General features: G+C 34.5%; 1 protein-coding gene across 2 annotated transcripts; it reads left to right on the top strand.

The window, feature by feature from the left end:
* Positions 1-2,223: 2,223 nt before the first annotated feature.
* LOC105126367 (xanthine dehydrogenase 1-like) lies at positions 2,224-15,296 on the top strand. 2 transcript variants are annotated; one of them, XM_011027214.1, is made up of 14 exons: positions 2,224-2,611; positions 3,399-3,498; positions 3,615-3,723; positions 4,350-5,852; positions 6,652-6,894; positions 7,118-7,432; positions 8,279-8,518; positions 9,525-9,809; positions 9,919-10,140; positions 11,870-12,031; positions 12,777-12,911; positions 13,876-14,112; positions 14,315-14,488; positions 14,801-15,296. In XM_011027214.1, the coding sequence occupies exons 1-14, from the start codon at positions 2,473-2,475 to the stop codon at positions 15,041-15,043; spliced, it is 4,107 nt and encodes a 1,368-aa protein (XP_011025516.1). In that variant the 5' UTR covers positions 2,224-2,472; the 3' UTR covers positions 15,044-15,296. The 2 variants fall into 2 exon arrangements, with proteins under 2 accessions (XP_011025516.1, XP_011025518.1); XM_011027216.1 differs by lacking the exon at positions 2,224-2,611 and having other exon boundaries at positions 3,404-3,494.
* Positions 15,297-16,483: the final 1,187 nt, after the last annotated feature.

Below are 16,483 nucleotides of genomic sequence, written 5' to 3'. Positions count from 1 at the left end.
ATTGAATATTTTCATCGGTAAATATTAATAAGTATAATATATTTTTATTTTTATTGTAAATTATTAATGAAAATTTATCATCAAATACTTTTCTAACAATACATAAGTTTATTCCATTAGCACAGTAAAAAATATATTTCTCTAGCTAGCTTAATTGAAAAATATTTTTTAATGTAACATAATCAAGAAAATTATAAATGTAATCATATACGCAATTAGTCAGTTGCGTGTATGCACAACATGTTAGACCAACAAGTTGCAAAAAAACAAGATGGAGTTTTGATTTACCAATGGGGCGTCGGCTATAGCCCAGGTGATAAAGAGGTGTACCTTATCCGATAGTCAATGTGCTTTTTATTTTTTAATTATTATTATTATTATTTTGAGTTATCTGCTTGGCCACAAATATTAAAATTTGATTAGTTATTTAATTGTTATGCATGAACCTGCCACACAGATTTTTTAAATGTTTGTGGTCATGAATATTCTAGAAAAATAAAGTTCAAGTTATTATAATTATTGTGAATATTTTTTTAAGTATTTTTACTTTTATTCAATAAAATATAATTTTTATTCAAAAAAATACATTTTTCTCAATTTTTTTATTCATTTTCTTTCCTGTTATTTTTTTTATTATCATACAATTAATTAAAAATGAATTCCTATTTTCCCCCCTAACAACATGTAAGAATTATATTTACTTTCTTTTTATTGTTAATACATCGCGCCAATATTATCAAAACATAATTTTTGTATTAAAACTTTTTTTTATGATTTTGATGAGTTGTTCCGGTAAATAAATGTAAAATAAAATAAAATGAATCACATTAATAAGATGAAGTGATTTTAATTAAAGAGATACTGTTTTTTTAATCCTTGTTTGAAATAATCTATAACTTTTTATTAGAAAATTATATTGATACGATAATTAAGAATTATACTAGAAAACTATTTTATTCCAAGAAAATTCTAATCATTACTCTTCTTGTAAAAACAATTGATGCCATACAACTAGATAGAAAATATTTGAAGAGCTCTTCATGAGATAAAATTATATATTTTAATTTGTATCCATCTTTTATAACTTGATTTTTATTTAATATTAACAACAATTTTTTATATTTAATGATCCATTTAATACAATATTTATTTTATTAAACACACATATCAACTTTTCATTTCATAATTAACATTAATAACTATTTTTTATATTTAGTGATCCATATAATTCAAGATTTATTTTATTAAACACACATATCAACTTTTCACTTCATAGTTAATTTTGTTTGTGCTATAAAATGTGCTTATAACATTTGTATATGTTTATTATGTTTTTAAAAATTTATCTGCTCACAATATGCGAGGCACAATCAACTAATTAGGCTTCATTTGGTAATGCATCTTAACTAGTTTGTTAAAAAATTTTTTTGTAATGCATCTTAACTAGTTTGTTAAAAAAAAAAATTTAATATATTAAATTAATATATTTTATGTAATTTTTAATGATTTTAATATGTTAATGTAAAAACAAAACATAAAAAAAATATACTTAACTAAAAAATATTTTTTTAAAGAACTTTACAAACTTTAAAATGTGGTTGAAGTGAAGAAAATTACATTAAGATTTTGTTAAATGTAATATAATCTATTAATCAATAATAAAGTAATTGATTATAAATGATTTGATTTGATGTGCTCAATATACTATGCAATTAATAGATGTTAGAGTATCTACAAAAGCTATTTATAAAAGTTAAATTGTTAATATAATTTTTTGAATAATATAAAGATATTTTTTTTATAGTGTACATTTCAAGGAAAAAAACCCATTTTAACAAGCTATTTGCATTTTAAAAGATTTAATATTAATAAATTTTTTTAGAAAAGCCATTGAAAAAAGTTCAATTAATGAAAATATCCTTAAATAATTTATTCAAACAAAATTATATTTTTTTAATAGAAAAGTCATTTTGGCTTTTATTTCACTACCCTTCTATAGCTGCAAAATCAAGAGAGAAAAACAAAAAAAAATAGTTGTTTTACTACTAGATCTCCCATATATAATATACTTAGAGATTAAAAGAAAAGGAAAAAAGAAAAAGAAAAAGAAAAAGAAAAAACAGTGGTTATGAGCTTACAACAACAATTGCTTAGTGACTTTATATATATATATATATATTGGGAAACAATTTGGAAAATATAAAAGATATTTTCTAAAGAAAGAAAGAAAAATCATACTCCAATGTCTCTCCCTCGACAGATGTTTCCAGAGAACTAGTTATCTTGGAACCGTCATTAACAACGTCAGATGTTTGATTTTTGTCCCCCTTTCCTCCTGAAAACTGACTAAATAACTAGGAATCCAACAAACACTATAATATACATTAAGACCAATCTGATATGCTATCTCTAATTGTTGCTCTTCTTCTAACCTTGAAATTGTAAGTGCAAGCGATTTAAAAAGATATTGAAATGGGTTCTTTGAAAAACGAAGAGGAAATGGAACCGATTGGAGGAGAATCATCAAAGGATGCGATTTTGTATGTTAATGGAGTTAGACGAGTGTTGCCTGATGGATTGGCCCACTTGACTCTTCTTGAATATCTTAGAGGTAATGTGACGATCTTAACAAGCTTTGTTATTGTTTGGTGTCTCAGAAAGTATGGGAAAGTTTTGAGTGTTAATTCAGCTGAACTAAGTGAAATTATTATCTGGGTTAGTCTGAGTTTTTGAAAAAAGAAAAAAAGAAAAGAGATGGAGAAGGAAACACAGTTGGTAATGATAAAAGGAGAAACTTTCTAATCATGCGTGTTGGGCTCAATCAATCAATAATCAATTTACCAATCAATTAGTATTTGGTTTATGGAGTATCATTGTGAAAGAATGAACTTTTTTAAACTGTTCATCTTGTCTGTGATTTGAATCCGATAGGAGAAGCATGTTGAATTTGGTTCGTTTAGGAGAAGAAACGAAGGGAATATAAACTTTGAATCTTTCTTATGTGAATCAGTAGCTTAATTGCTCTTTCTTGCTTGTGACCTGAAATGGGTCTCCAAAAAAGGTTTGTTGATTTCTAAGAAAATAGCAGAGAAGGTTACTTAGTAGTGTTTTGTTTCCCAAAAAATGTTGAGGGAAAAAGAGCAATGGAACTATCATATGGATCTAATTTAGATTCACTGACTAGAAAGTAGGATTGCCTTAATACCCTTGTTCTTATACTTTTCTTACCTTTTCCTAGCTATTAAGCTCTGTGTTGTGGTGCTTGTGATGTATGGAATAATCAACAATACAAGTTTGTGCTTGGGCATAGTTTAAAAGATTTATGATTTAGCTGATGTTTGTTTCTACGACGTATCTGATTTTAATCCTCATTCTGTATTTTCTTTTTTTGGTAACAGACATTGGCTTGACGGGGACAAAGCTAGGCTGTGGTGAAGGTGGTTGTGGGGCCTGCACTGTCATGGTTTCTCATTATAATAAAGTGTTGAAGAAATGTGTGTCAGTTCTCGCACTGCTACACCCTCTATCTCTTTCACTTAGTTTTGTCTAATTTTTGGTGCATTCCTGTGTCTTTAGTATCAACTTAATAACATTACCCTGATGCCTATTTCCAGGCATTATGCAGTCAATGCATGCTTGGCTCCTTTGTATTCTGTAGAAGGGATGCATATAATAACTGTGGAGGGAGTTGGGAACAGAAAAATTGGCCTGCACCCAATTCAAGTAAGAATGTTGATTTTCAGATGTTATACTTTTATCATGCGCTCCTTTTTTTGTGTTGATACTGCTTATTATGACTGTTGCCACAGATATTTTGGATAATTTAATGGCTTGAGTTTACTCTCTCTCACAGTATGTTAAGTTTTAAGCTTATAGGTCTTAAAAGCATACTGCTTGTTTTTCATTACTACCAAATGTATGTTCTAATGTAATGGATCTTATAAGTGCATCATACTGTAAGTTACTTGTCATGCAAACGATGAAAATAAATTGAAATTGAATCTAGCATGTCCAGTTCACCGAGACGCAGGCCACACCATCAAAGAGTGTCATACTTTGCATGAATGGCTCAAGAGAAAGACAGTTCCTTGATCTACAAGAGACTTTTCTTCCTTGATAAACTGTCCAGGACTTTATGGCATGTTTTTATTAGTCGAAAAAGAACTTAATCAAGGTCACATAATTGCCTTTGTCACACAATTACATCAGATATATGTAAATTTGAAAACTAAATCTTATCAATGTTAGACCCAATAAGCTTTTCTATCTTGTTTTAGTAGCCTTCTACGTCACTAAATTATGCTTGATGAGGTTCTTCACTGTGTCTGCATTTCTGTAACACTCTGCAGGAATCTTTAGCTCGCTCTCATGGCTCGCAATGTGGATTTTGTACTCCTGGATTTATTATGTCAATGTATGCACTGCTGAGGTCAAGTGAAGTACCACCAACTGAAGAGCAAATTGAAGAATGCCTTGCTGGAAATTTGTGTCGTTGCACTGGTTACAGACCAATTATTGATGCATTTCAAGTTTTTGCCAAAACTGATGATGCATTTTACACCAATACATCTTCATCAACTCTTCAGAGTGGTGAATTTTTGTGCCCTTCAACTGGTAAACCCTGTTCGTGTAAATCAAAAAGTTTAAGTGGTGCAGGAACCTGCAAACAAAGTACTGCCAATGGAAATAAGTATGAGCCTGTCTCTTATAGTGAGGTAGATGGGAGCACATATACAGACAAAGAGCTTATTTTTCCTCCCGAGTTGTTGCTGAGGAAATTGACTGCCTTAAATTTGAATGGATTTGGTGGGCTCAAGTGGTTTCGGCCATTAAAAATTCAGCATTTGCTGGAGTTAAAAGCAAAATACCCAGATGCAAAATTGGTGATGGGTAATACTGAGGTTGGAATAGAAATGAGGTTGAAGAGAATCCAGTATAAGGTTTTGATATCTGTTGCTCACGTACCAGAACTCAATGTCTTGAATGTCAAGGATGATGGTTTAGAGATAGGTGCTGCTGTAAGACTCACGGAACTCCTGCAAATGTTTAGAAAGGTCGTAAATGAGCGTGCTGCCCATGAGACATCATCATGTAAGGCCTTTATTGAACAAATAAAATGGTTTGCTGGGACACAGATAAAAAATGTTGCATGTGTTGGAGGGAACATTTGTACAGCCAGTCCAATATCAGATTTGAACCCTCTCTGGATGGCTGCAGGAGCAAAATTTCAAATCATTGATTGCATAGGAAACATTAGAACAATCATGGCTGAGAATTTCTTTCTGGGTTATCGAAAGGTGGATCTTGCAAGTGGTGAAATTTTACTGTCAATATTCTTACCATGGACTAGGCCTCTTGAGTATGTAAAAGAATTTAAGCAGGCTCACCGAAGGGATGATGATATTGCAATTGTGAATGCTGGAATGCGTGTCTTTCTTGAAGAAAAAGGTGAAGATTTGGTTGTTTCAGATGCATTGATTGTTTATGGTGGGGTAGCTCCCTTATCTTTGTCTGCAGTAAAAACCAAAGAATTCATCATTGGGAAGAATTGGGATCAGGAGCTCTTGCAGGGTGCTTTGAAATTCTTAGAAATAGACATTTTTCTCAAGGAAGATGCTCCTGGTGGAATGGTGGAATTCAGAAAATCTTTAACTCTTAGCTTCTTCTTCAAATTTTTCCTGTGGGTTTCACAACAAATTAGCATGAAAAAATCCACTGGTATACCATTATCTTATCTGTCGGCTGCACAACCATTCCAGCGCCCATCAATCATGGGAAGTCAGGACTATGAAATTAGAAAACATGGTACATATGTGGGCTCTCCTGAGATTCATCTCTCGTCAAGACTTCAGGTAACAATAGCACAGATGTCGACAATATAATTGTATCTTTTACTGATACAGTAGATGTTGGTGCATTCTTTTCTAGGTGCCTGCTTAAATGTACCCATGAAGAAGAAAATTGTACTAAAACCGAATCAAATTTTTAAAAGAATTCTAATCAATGTGTTCATTACTTGAAAAGTCAACAGATGCTTATGTGATGGTTTAGGACATACCTTTAGTTAAAGAAAAAAAGAAAGAAAGAAAGATGGTTTTGTAATATTCTGAAGCACCAATGAAATAAAGCCTACCATTCTTCTGCTGGAGGTGTTTTACTTGTCATAGTATTAAATTGGTGTCCTGAAAGCTTTGAAAAGGTCCCTGGTTCCAAGTATGACATATTTCTGTGCGCACTTGGAATCAGTGAATTTTTTTAGTTATGCCCACATTCTTTTTCTATTTTCTAATCTGGCTAGAAATCATGGAAAGTTGGAAACCAAGATCTGCTTAAAAATCGAACAGCTAATCTTTATTTTTATGGTTATTTAATTTATTTCATATGACACTCTGCTGTTAAATATTTTCTGCTTCTCACATTTATATTGGATTGATTTTTTAATGTCGCAGAGCCTTGCAATCTATTGAGCACTGGGAATCTGTAGTATCTGACTGAGTTATGTCTTTCATATTGTTGGCTTCTTGTGACTCATAATTAATATAAATTGTTGACTTATCTTGAATTAGTATTATCGTATCTTATGGCGCATTCTTAGTTTTTTTCTTAGAAAAGGGTACCATGATGATCTTTTTGATGTATAACTTTCTCTAGGTCACAGGAGAGGCAGAATATGCTGACGATGCACCAATGCCTTCCAATGGTCTGCATGCTGCATTAGTATTAAGCAGAAAACCTCATGCAAAGATTCTTTCTATAGATGATTCAGAAGCCAAGTCTTTACCTAGCGTTGCGGGAATATTTTTAGCCAAAGATGTGCCTGGTGATAATCACATTGGAGCAATAATTCATGATGAGGAGCTATTTGCTACACAGTATGTGACTTGTGTAGGACAGGTAAGAAATTATTTTATATCATAAATCAGAAAGTTTGTGGACTGAAAATAGTGTCTTGAGAATGGAAATGGTAAAAGCTTGGATATCCAAGAGATTATCTCATGCCTGCATAAAAATTGACTTGTCCTATTATGATATCAAATGATACATCAACACATTGAGTTCTTGGAATGCTTTTGTATTTCCTTTGTACTTCACCCAATCATGCACGTGTGTTCTACAGGTTATAGGAGTAGTTGTTGCTGATACACACGAAAATGCAAAACTAGCTGCGGCAAAAGTTGTTGTTGAATATGAAGAGCTCCCGGCAATATTGTCAATACAGGAAGCAGTTGATGCTAAGAGTTTTCATCCCAACTCAGAGAAGTGTTTGAAAAAGGGTGATGTGGATGTTTGTTTTCAATCAGGTCAATGTGACAAGATCATCCATGGGGAAGTTCATGTGGGCGGGCAGGAACATTTTTACTTGGAAACACAGAGCAGTTTGGTTTGGACAACGGATTGTGGCAATGAAGTTCATATGATCTCCTCTACCCAAGTAAGTCAACTCCATTAAGAGTTGTTAATTTATTAACTGCAGTTCAAATCACTAAGCCATGACTGGACTGAAGTTAAAACCACCAATATACGAATTATGTATTAACATCTACCAAGGTTGTTAGCTTTGGGATTTTTGGCAGAGACTATAGGAACAGAACCTTAAGATCTTGTAGGATTGTAAAACATGAGGCTTGTAGATTTAATAATTTTAGCTTGTTATCATTATCATTTTGTTTCTAATTGTATTATTTTCGTTTATCAAGGTTGTTAGCATCAACACTGTACAGACTTTTAAGATCTTGTAGGATGATAAAAATGAGGTTCATGATATTCACTAAATGAATCCTTCATCAGAACATGTGTTAGTTTTACCATATGTTATGACAAGAAAATGATAAATACAATTTCCATTTTGCGGAGAAAAATGGCGGTGCAATGCGTAAAAAACAAGTGCACAACTTCATTTTTCCGAGTGCTGTCATTTTGCTTGGAACAATTGGTTTTTTGGTGTGCTTTGTTTTTGTGATCACTGTTATTCGTCTTGCAACTTGCTGTTTTATAGGCATGCTTGTGTAGAGTTTCCCAGTGGATGCATTTTTTCCCCTTTTGAGACAGTGAGTAACTCAATGTACTATGTGAATTCATAACATGCAATTTACATGTTCGGACATATTTGTTTGCAAACTTCATCAATAGCAAAGTTCTGTCAGAACTATGTGGCTAACTGCTTCACTCAGAAGTATGTTGATAGTTACTGAACCATTCAGATGACAGTATAACCCAAAATTATTGCCTATCTGCTTCACTCTTTTCATAATGTCATGGTGTCATCTGCTGTGTGCAGGCCCCTCAGAAGCACCAGAAGTATGTGGCTCAGGTCCTTGGTCTTCCAATGTCAAAAGTAGTTTGTAAAACCAAACGAATTGGTGGTGGATTTGGTGGAAAGGAGACAAGATCAGCTTTCATTGCTGCTGCCGCTTCTGTCCCATCATATCTATTGAATCGGCCAGTGAAACTCACATTAGACAGAGATGTAGACATGATGATAACTGGACAGCGCCACGCTTTTCTTGGAAAGTACAAGGTATTGTTTGCCAGTCAAACTGGATAACGATGTGCATTCTTATATGTCATAGGTGGTTTCCACATTATGTTTATGGAGATATCCAGATAAGCTGCATTTAAACTTTACTCTAAAAGTTGCTTGATTTCATAGGTGGTGGTTTCTGCATTATGATATTGCATATCATTACACAAGGAAATTTGGGTTTTTATCATTCCCCATCTAAACTTGTGGTTTCTGAATTACCAATTTTCCTCCGTTGAAATCTATCCAAACTAACACAGCTAATCATGTGTCCATTGGCCTGGATCCCCACTTTGCTAGAGAACCACTTGAACCCCATTTGAATGGGCAATCTCTCTCTTGGAAAAAGTCTAAAAGATGGCCTTTCACAGCTGATTCCCAAAGTGACGTTGATGCATGTGTTTATTTGTGAGATATTTATTAACAGATACACAAAACTGCAACATGGAAGTTTGAATCGAACAAAATGACAAAAAAAATTTCTTTATTTCCTATTCCAACATTTAGATTGCCTATTTATGATCAAGAGGGATGGGCTTAAATGATCCGTATAGCTGATCTCAACTAGTTTGGGAGCTTAGTTGTTGTTGTTGATGATGATGATGGTGTTCTCTTATCTAAATATAGAGTTGTTACACGAAGACAGAAGAGTTTTCCAAGGTTCTTGTATGTTGTGTAGTAGATAACATATTTATAATGAATTTTCTTCCCTTGACATAATTTTACTCTTGATTTAGAAAGTATAAAATAGGAATGAAAGACAAGAAAATGAAAGGGACCAGGACAATATGAATAGATAGAAGTGTACTGTACTACCACTTTGTTTCACAGAAAAAACTAGGAGAGGAGGATGGAAAAAAGACCTTACTCCCTGTGCATCTTGACCTTATTAATATCATATCATTTGCTTTCATTTTACTGAAGTGATTTTATATTTCTCGTTGTTTTTGTGGAGTGAAGTTTAACAGAACAAAAGAACTGATGGAGTAAATACTTCATTCAGGTTGGCTTTACAAAGGAAGGAAGATTGCTTGCTCTGGATCTTGAAATCTACAATAATGCTGGAAATTCATTAGACCTGTCCCTTTCTGTCCTTGAACGTGCAATGTTCCATTCTGACAATGTGTATGAGATACCAAATATCAGGATACTAGGAAGGGTTTGCTTCACTAATTTTCCCAGTCACACTGCTTTCCGAGGATTTGGAGGTCCTCAAGGTATGCTTATTGCTGAGAATTGGATTCAAAAGATTGCCGTGGAGCTTAACAAAAGCCCAGAAGAGATAAGAGTATGATATGCAATCTTGTCGATTTTTCATTGTTTTACCCGTGGTTTGTAACAACTTTCCTCACAGGTTTTCATTTTTTTGTTTTCTTTTTTAATAATTGAATCTCCAGGAAATTAACTTTCAAGGTGAAGGATCAATATTACATTACAGCCAACAACTTCAACACTGTACACTCGGTCAGCTCTGGAATGAATTGAAGTTATCTTCTGACCTTTTGAGGGCTCGTGAAGATGTTAAGCAATTTAATCTTCAGAATCGGTGGAAAAAACGTGGTGTTGCAATGGTTCCTACAAAATTCGGCATTTCGTTTACAACAAAGTTCATGAACCAGGTATTGGCTGAAATTATATTATTGAAGTTGGTTGTGTAACAGGATATATGTGTTTCTCTTTTGTCAGCCTTTTAAATCTTCCAAAACTAAGATAATCTTTCTTCTCCCAAACTAAGATTATCTTTCTTTCTACTTGTTCGTATATTGTTCCTATTGATTTCAAATTTGCTTGTTAGATCAAACTCATCCTACCCCATTTATTTCTGTGGGTCATCAATAGCAATGCAATATCACATAAAAGTAGGCTTTGACAGGTTGAGCAGCAGATTCTTTAATAGATTATGATTCTATACTAAGTTGTTGCTTAACATGCTATATAGTGAGATTTCTTGCATTAAACTATGTTGACTATCCAAAATATCAGTTTTTTATGTATCAAACTGAAATTCATATTAAGGTAAAGTTCATGGTGAAGTCGTGAAAAACTTCAGACGGAAAATGGGCTTTCCATGGCTGGTCTTGGGCTGGGTTGTTCCTGGAAAACCATTCCCTGTTAGGATAGGAACCCTCCGATACTTACGTTAGTAAGCAAAAGAGGAGAAAATAATGCAGAGGAAGAAAAAATGAAGGTCCAGAGTTTGCATATCTAGGTGTAGCCTATGCATGGTGTGTGGCTTTGTGTGTCTCTACGTGTCTCTGTGGCCAGGATGAAATCTGGTTTTTCCATGGTGACTGACTGTATTTATATACCCAGTCTTTGAATTTTTTTTTAATAAAGAAGCAGATGTATCTTTGGTGAAAAAATTGATGCTGGACATTGGTTGTGAAGCTGATAATCTATTGGCTAGCATGGTGGCTCATTAGTTGTTGTGCCATATCATGGTTGTTGTGCTATTGGTGGAGATGATGGCTAACTGTTATGGGTCTGGTGTAGCAATTGGTGTAAACGCTGACCGAGTAGATAGAAAATTTTGTGAGCGCATAAAAATTGTGTGCATGTGTGCTGCATAGAGAAATTGTTTGAGAACAAAAATACAAAGTGTGTGCCAGACAACCTGGTTTGGCAAGAAAAAAAACGAGAGTAGAGAGAGAGAAGGGAGAGAAAAAGAGAAGTGAGTAGTGAGAGAAAAGAGAGAGAGACCAGGCTGGTCACTTGGGCACGGCCCAAGTGACGATCATTTCATTTTTATTTTTATTTTTTTTGTGAAAATTCTGCCCCATGAGTACATATTTGAAGGAGATCAATGCTGAATATATATTACACCTGACTTCACTAATTGAAATCTTTTGATACCTAGTCGTTTAGCAGTTATAATCTATTTAAAATTATCCTATATATCTTTTGTTTTGTTTCTCTTATGTAGATGATAGAACCATAGATCAGATGTTAAACTTGCAAAATGTTCATTTTCATTGAACATTTTGTCTCATCTTAGCAATCTGACGCATACTAGTGTGATTAGAAAATTTTCTTTACAATTTCCACAAACCTAACATGGCTCATGAAATCCATGACTGTCATGTGTCACTCAGCTCATTGAGCTCTTGTAGCCTCGGACTCTTGACCAACTAACAGAATATGCAACTATCTAGTACCATCATAAATGGTCAAATGATAGGTACAGAACCTATCTCTAAATGCAGTCCAACACAGCTACTGGATCATCTAACAGAATGGTTAAGTTTTTCCTGACTTGTCAATTGTCCATGTTAGTTCAGACTCATGTAGTGTATTTTTTAAGTAACTTTGCAGGACCCTGATCGTCTAACCTTCTTCTTAAATATGCAGGCAGGTGCTCTCGTTCATGTCTACACAGATGGAACTGTTTTAGTTACACATGGAGGTGTTGAGATGGGCCAAGGTTTACATACAAAAGTTGCTCAAGTTGCTGCTTCTGCTTTCAATATCCCTTTAAGTTCTGTGTTTATATCAGAGACAAGCACTGACAAGGTATTGAGATACTGCAATCTGAGGCTTGATATTATTCTAGTTTCAGTGACCTTAGAATTATCGGTGGGATGCTCTTGTATGGAATTTAACTGTGGCATGCAGATTAAGAGTTCAATATGGCATGGCCCTTGTGTCTGTGATTTATTTATTTTTTTTACTTCTGTGTTCTGTGTGTTGGGGGTGGAGGGGCTTAAATTGCACATCGAGTATGGATTAATGCAAGATGTAATGAGTGTGACATATGAGAGGTGTCATCAAGACCAGAAAGAACAAATTTTGTCAATTCATTTCACGCATACTGGTGGAGCAAGAGGTAGTGCCAAAAAACTTGCAATTTTTAAGCAGTCTTTTATTACAGCTTAATGTAGCTAGAGGATAGGATCTTCCCTCTTTTAGTTTTAGAAATATCTGTCAAATTTTTACTGCTGCTTCCCAATATATACTCTCCAGCTTTTATTTTGCTTTATTTCTTTGTTCTTGTCATTTTTTGTCAGAAGTATGCATAAAATTTTTGAGATCAGAAAAATTACTGATTGATCACACTGGAGCCTGACGTTCTAGACCAAGTTTGGAAAACATAACTTGGGATTCGTTAATAATGCTCTTATTGAACTCTCTCATTCTTATATGCTGATTCAGAGTAGCAATAAAGTGATAAAATCCTTTCCATAAATATTTGAATAGTCAGATTGTCGATGCTTATTCTATCTATTTGTTTGCGGTTTTGCATTTTTCACCAAATCAGGTACCTAACACATCACCAACAGCAGCTTCTGCAAGCTCTGATTTGTATGGAGCAGCAGTTTTGGATGCATGTGAGCAAATAAAGGCAAGAATGGAGCCTGTTGCTTTAAAACATAATTTCAGCTCGTTTGCTGAGGTAATGAACTAATGTTACTTTTATGGTTTCTCCACATTCATCTTTGTGCTCCTTCTGTAAAGACGTCAATGTTCTATTTGAAGTCGCATCTTCCTACTTAGTGCCCTCAATTTTTATTTTATTTTTATTTCTTTTCAGTATTCTGTGTGCTTCAAGTGCATTCCCTTTTTGCATCAAGACATCCCTTCATATTTCATTTCCATACCTTTTGGTGCCATGTCTATACCTTTGTGAAGCAAATGGATTCACTGATCAGCTAGCACAGCAAGGACTTAACAGAACTGATGACTTTGTTTCTTGGATTTGAATTTGATTACTGGATTTTAAAATTTCATTTTTTCATGTCTTCAGAATTTTCTCATAAAGTTCTATACCTGTGGTACCCTCTCTTTATTGCATGGCCTGTTTCAGTTCCAAGCTAATGGGTTTCAACAATATATTTCTCATTTAAAAAAAGAAAAAGAAAATGAGTACCTTTCTGCGTCAGGCCTATACCATTGCATGGCCAATTAAAAGGCTTGTTGCCTCAGCATAAAACTTTTTAGCTGTGCATGCACACAATTAAATAAACGAGAGCATTACTTTAATCTTTGATCACAGACGAGCTCTTGAAGAGCTGGTATACAGGTCATTCCAGACCCTGATTCTCAGGAGGGAACGATGTTACCTTATATGGAACTATTGTATAATAAAAACATAGAATAGTTTCACAAAGTCAAATGGTAGATGGTAGAACTAATAACGATGTTTTGAGGCCAGAATTGTACGGAACATGGAGTTATTTAGAAGTCTAGACTGAAATTTTGAATCAATCAGCAGATGGTAGATGCATATTTGTAGTATTTAGAAAGATTCTGATTACTTTGATCTGTTAATAGCTTAATGGAATGAATCGATGTAGGCTGCTTGATTATTGTGACCAGTATAATATGAGGAAATTTATTTTGTATTTCAATTTCCACAGCTGGCTGGAGCCTGCTACATGCAGCGAATAGACCTTTCAGCTCATGGATTCTACATTACACCTGACATTGGCTTTGACTGGACAACTGGTAAAGGAAACCCATTTAATTACTTCACCTACGGGGCTGCATTTGCTGAGGTTGAAATTGACACGTTGACGGGAGATTTCCACACAAGGACAGCAAACATTATACTGGATCTTGGTTACTCTATCAACCCAGCCATTGATGTTGGACAGGTGCCTTTCCTTTCACTTCTGCTTTCAATTGGGATTTTCATCATCCATAATAAACTACAACACCTTATAATTTATGTTTAACAGTTTTTTAATGTCCTTGTACAAAACTCTGGGAATTGAGGCATTGAATTATTGCCTTTTACACCAGTAATCATGTACATGTTCGCTTATAAATTATTGTATTCATTCCCATTGAATTCAGATTGAAGGAGCATTTGTACAAGGTTTGGGATGGTTGGCCATAGAAGAACTTAAGTGGGGAGATGCAGCACATAAGTGGATCCCCCCTGGCTGTTTGTATACAAGTGGGCCTGGAAGTTACAAGATTCCTTCAATGAATGATGTCCCGTTCAAATTCAGCGTTTCACTTCTCAAGGTATATTTTTCACCATTCCTCTGTTACTAGATGGTTCAGATATCACTTGTTCCTTTATGGTGCTTCTGGCGTTCATCATCTCTGTTTTTCTAGTAGTCGTAAGAGATTGGATCATGTCTGTTATTTCCATTTGATGTCAAAGTGATTGCTGGTATTATGGTTGCAATGCTATAATTAAATCCAGCTGCCAGATCTTCTAGTTTTTTTTTTTTTTCATTCACTTGATAGTCTAAGTTTCCCGTTATAGAAAAGCTTAATTTAACGATTGAATTTAAAAATACTTTCTAACTTATTTCTTCATTTTGGTTGAAGGGTCATCCAAATGTAAAGGCTATCCACTCATCTAAAGCTGTTGGCGAGCCTCCATTTTTCCTGGCTTCAGCTGTCTTTTTTGCCATCAAAGATGCTATTATAGCTGCAAGAGCAGAAGTTGGGCATCATGAGTGGTTTCCTCTAGATAATCCAGCAACACCTGAACGTATCCGGATGGCTTGCTTGGATGAATTTAGCACTCGATTCATAGATTCCGACTTCCGTCCCAAGCTTAGTGTCTGAGTGCTATCGTGAATTACACTTCTCGCATACCATGATGATGCCAATTTGTTCATACTTCTGCAAATCTCCTCACATTGCTTGATACAAGATATGACATGGACGGACAACGGTGAAATCAGTTAGCATGAAACCATGTGTAAAACATGCCAGGACATGTTTTCTTCAACTTAAATCATAAATTACTGTTACTTGTGTAATTGAAATATAAAAACGAAGAGAAAATAAAAGGATTACTTTCCTATATGATTAGCCAGTTGCGACTTATGGAGAAATTTTATAATTAACCTTGCAGGCTTGCATTGTCATCTTTTCCCTAGCATGATGAACAAAATTGAAGCTGTCAGTTCGATTGTAGTTGTGTATTAAAATATACACACGGGGTCTCAACCGTGAAGTACGTTAATTGTCATAAAGGGGGAGGGAAATGAAACAGAATAATCCTACCGGCATATCAACTTTGACGGCATCTTCGATGCAACGGTTTTCCCCTGCTGCCACCTCTATCGCAGGCTCTTCTCCTCGTGTTTCTTGATGAACTAAGACCTAAAATGTTTAAAAAATCTGTTTCGACTACTTACCTTTTCCATCGAAGCTGCTTGTACCTGCATGTGTTGCATATTAGGGTTAAAACATTTCCCTTGGTAGAAGGGGGAAGAAAACCACTATCAGACTCAATTAAATTTGTGAGAACAGTTTTGTGTGATTAATTCTTGATCACCTACTCTCTATGCATAATGCTTCCGTTTTCATTTAAATTGGGTTAAATCCTGAACAGGAATAGTGGAATTGAAATGAATTGGAAGGATAACTGTATAAACAATAAAAAAAGACGAAGAATTTTCATTTCCTGTTGTAGAAGAGGGAAAAAAAAATCTAAATCATCACCTGCAATCAATCTTTCTTTTATTCCATCTTAGATCTCTTCTTTCAAGAGAACAATCAAAGCATACGCATGCAGTAATAGTATTAGTTAGAAAAAATGTCATGAAAACAGGGAATTTGCAAATAGCAAATTGCAGGGACATGGTCAGTACATACTCCCACCATGAATTGTTTTTATAATCCTTCAGTAGAATTAGTCCTCTGTTCTGGCCAAATCTTGAAATGATTCCGGCTTAAAAATGTATACGATCCATTCAGAGTCTGCACCGCCTAGCATGCACGGTGGTTATTTTCCCTCTCTCTACCCAACTTGCTACCTATCATATGAACTAATTAAATCATGTTACAACAAGTCCATAATGTTGCAAATCAGAAGTATTTAGTCTGAAAATTCCCTGACCTTTAAGTGAAAAAGAAAGATGGAAGCTCGCAGCAGTTCCATGTAATGTCTGTCAGTAGGGATTGCCATTTGCATGGTAGTGAAGTAGGAGCCACAGAGAGGGAAGATGGTGCAGAATTCATCCCACCGTTCATAGAATGATCAAATACTAACAGCAA

This window comes from Populus euphratica, unplaced genomic scaffold, assembly GCF_000495115.2.
Source record: "Populus euphratica unplaced genomic scaffold, PopEup_1.0 scaffold78.1, whole genome shotgun sequence".
Taxonomy (NCBI): Eukaryota; Viridiplantae; Streptophyta; class Magnoliopsida; order Malpighiales; family Salicaceae; genus Populus; species Populus euphratica.
The sequence above is the reverse complement of the archived record's forward strand: the minus strand, read 5'-3'. Positions and strand labels throughout refer to the sequence as shown.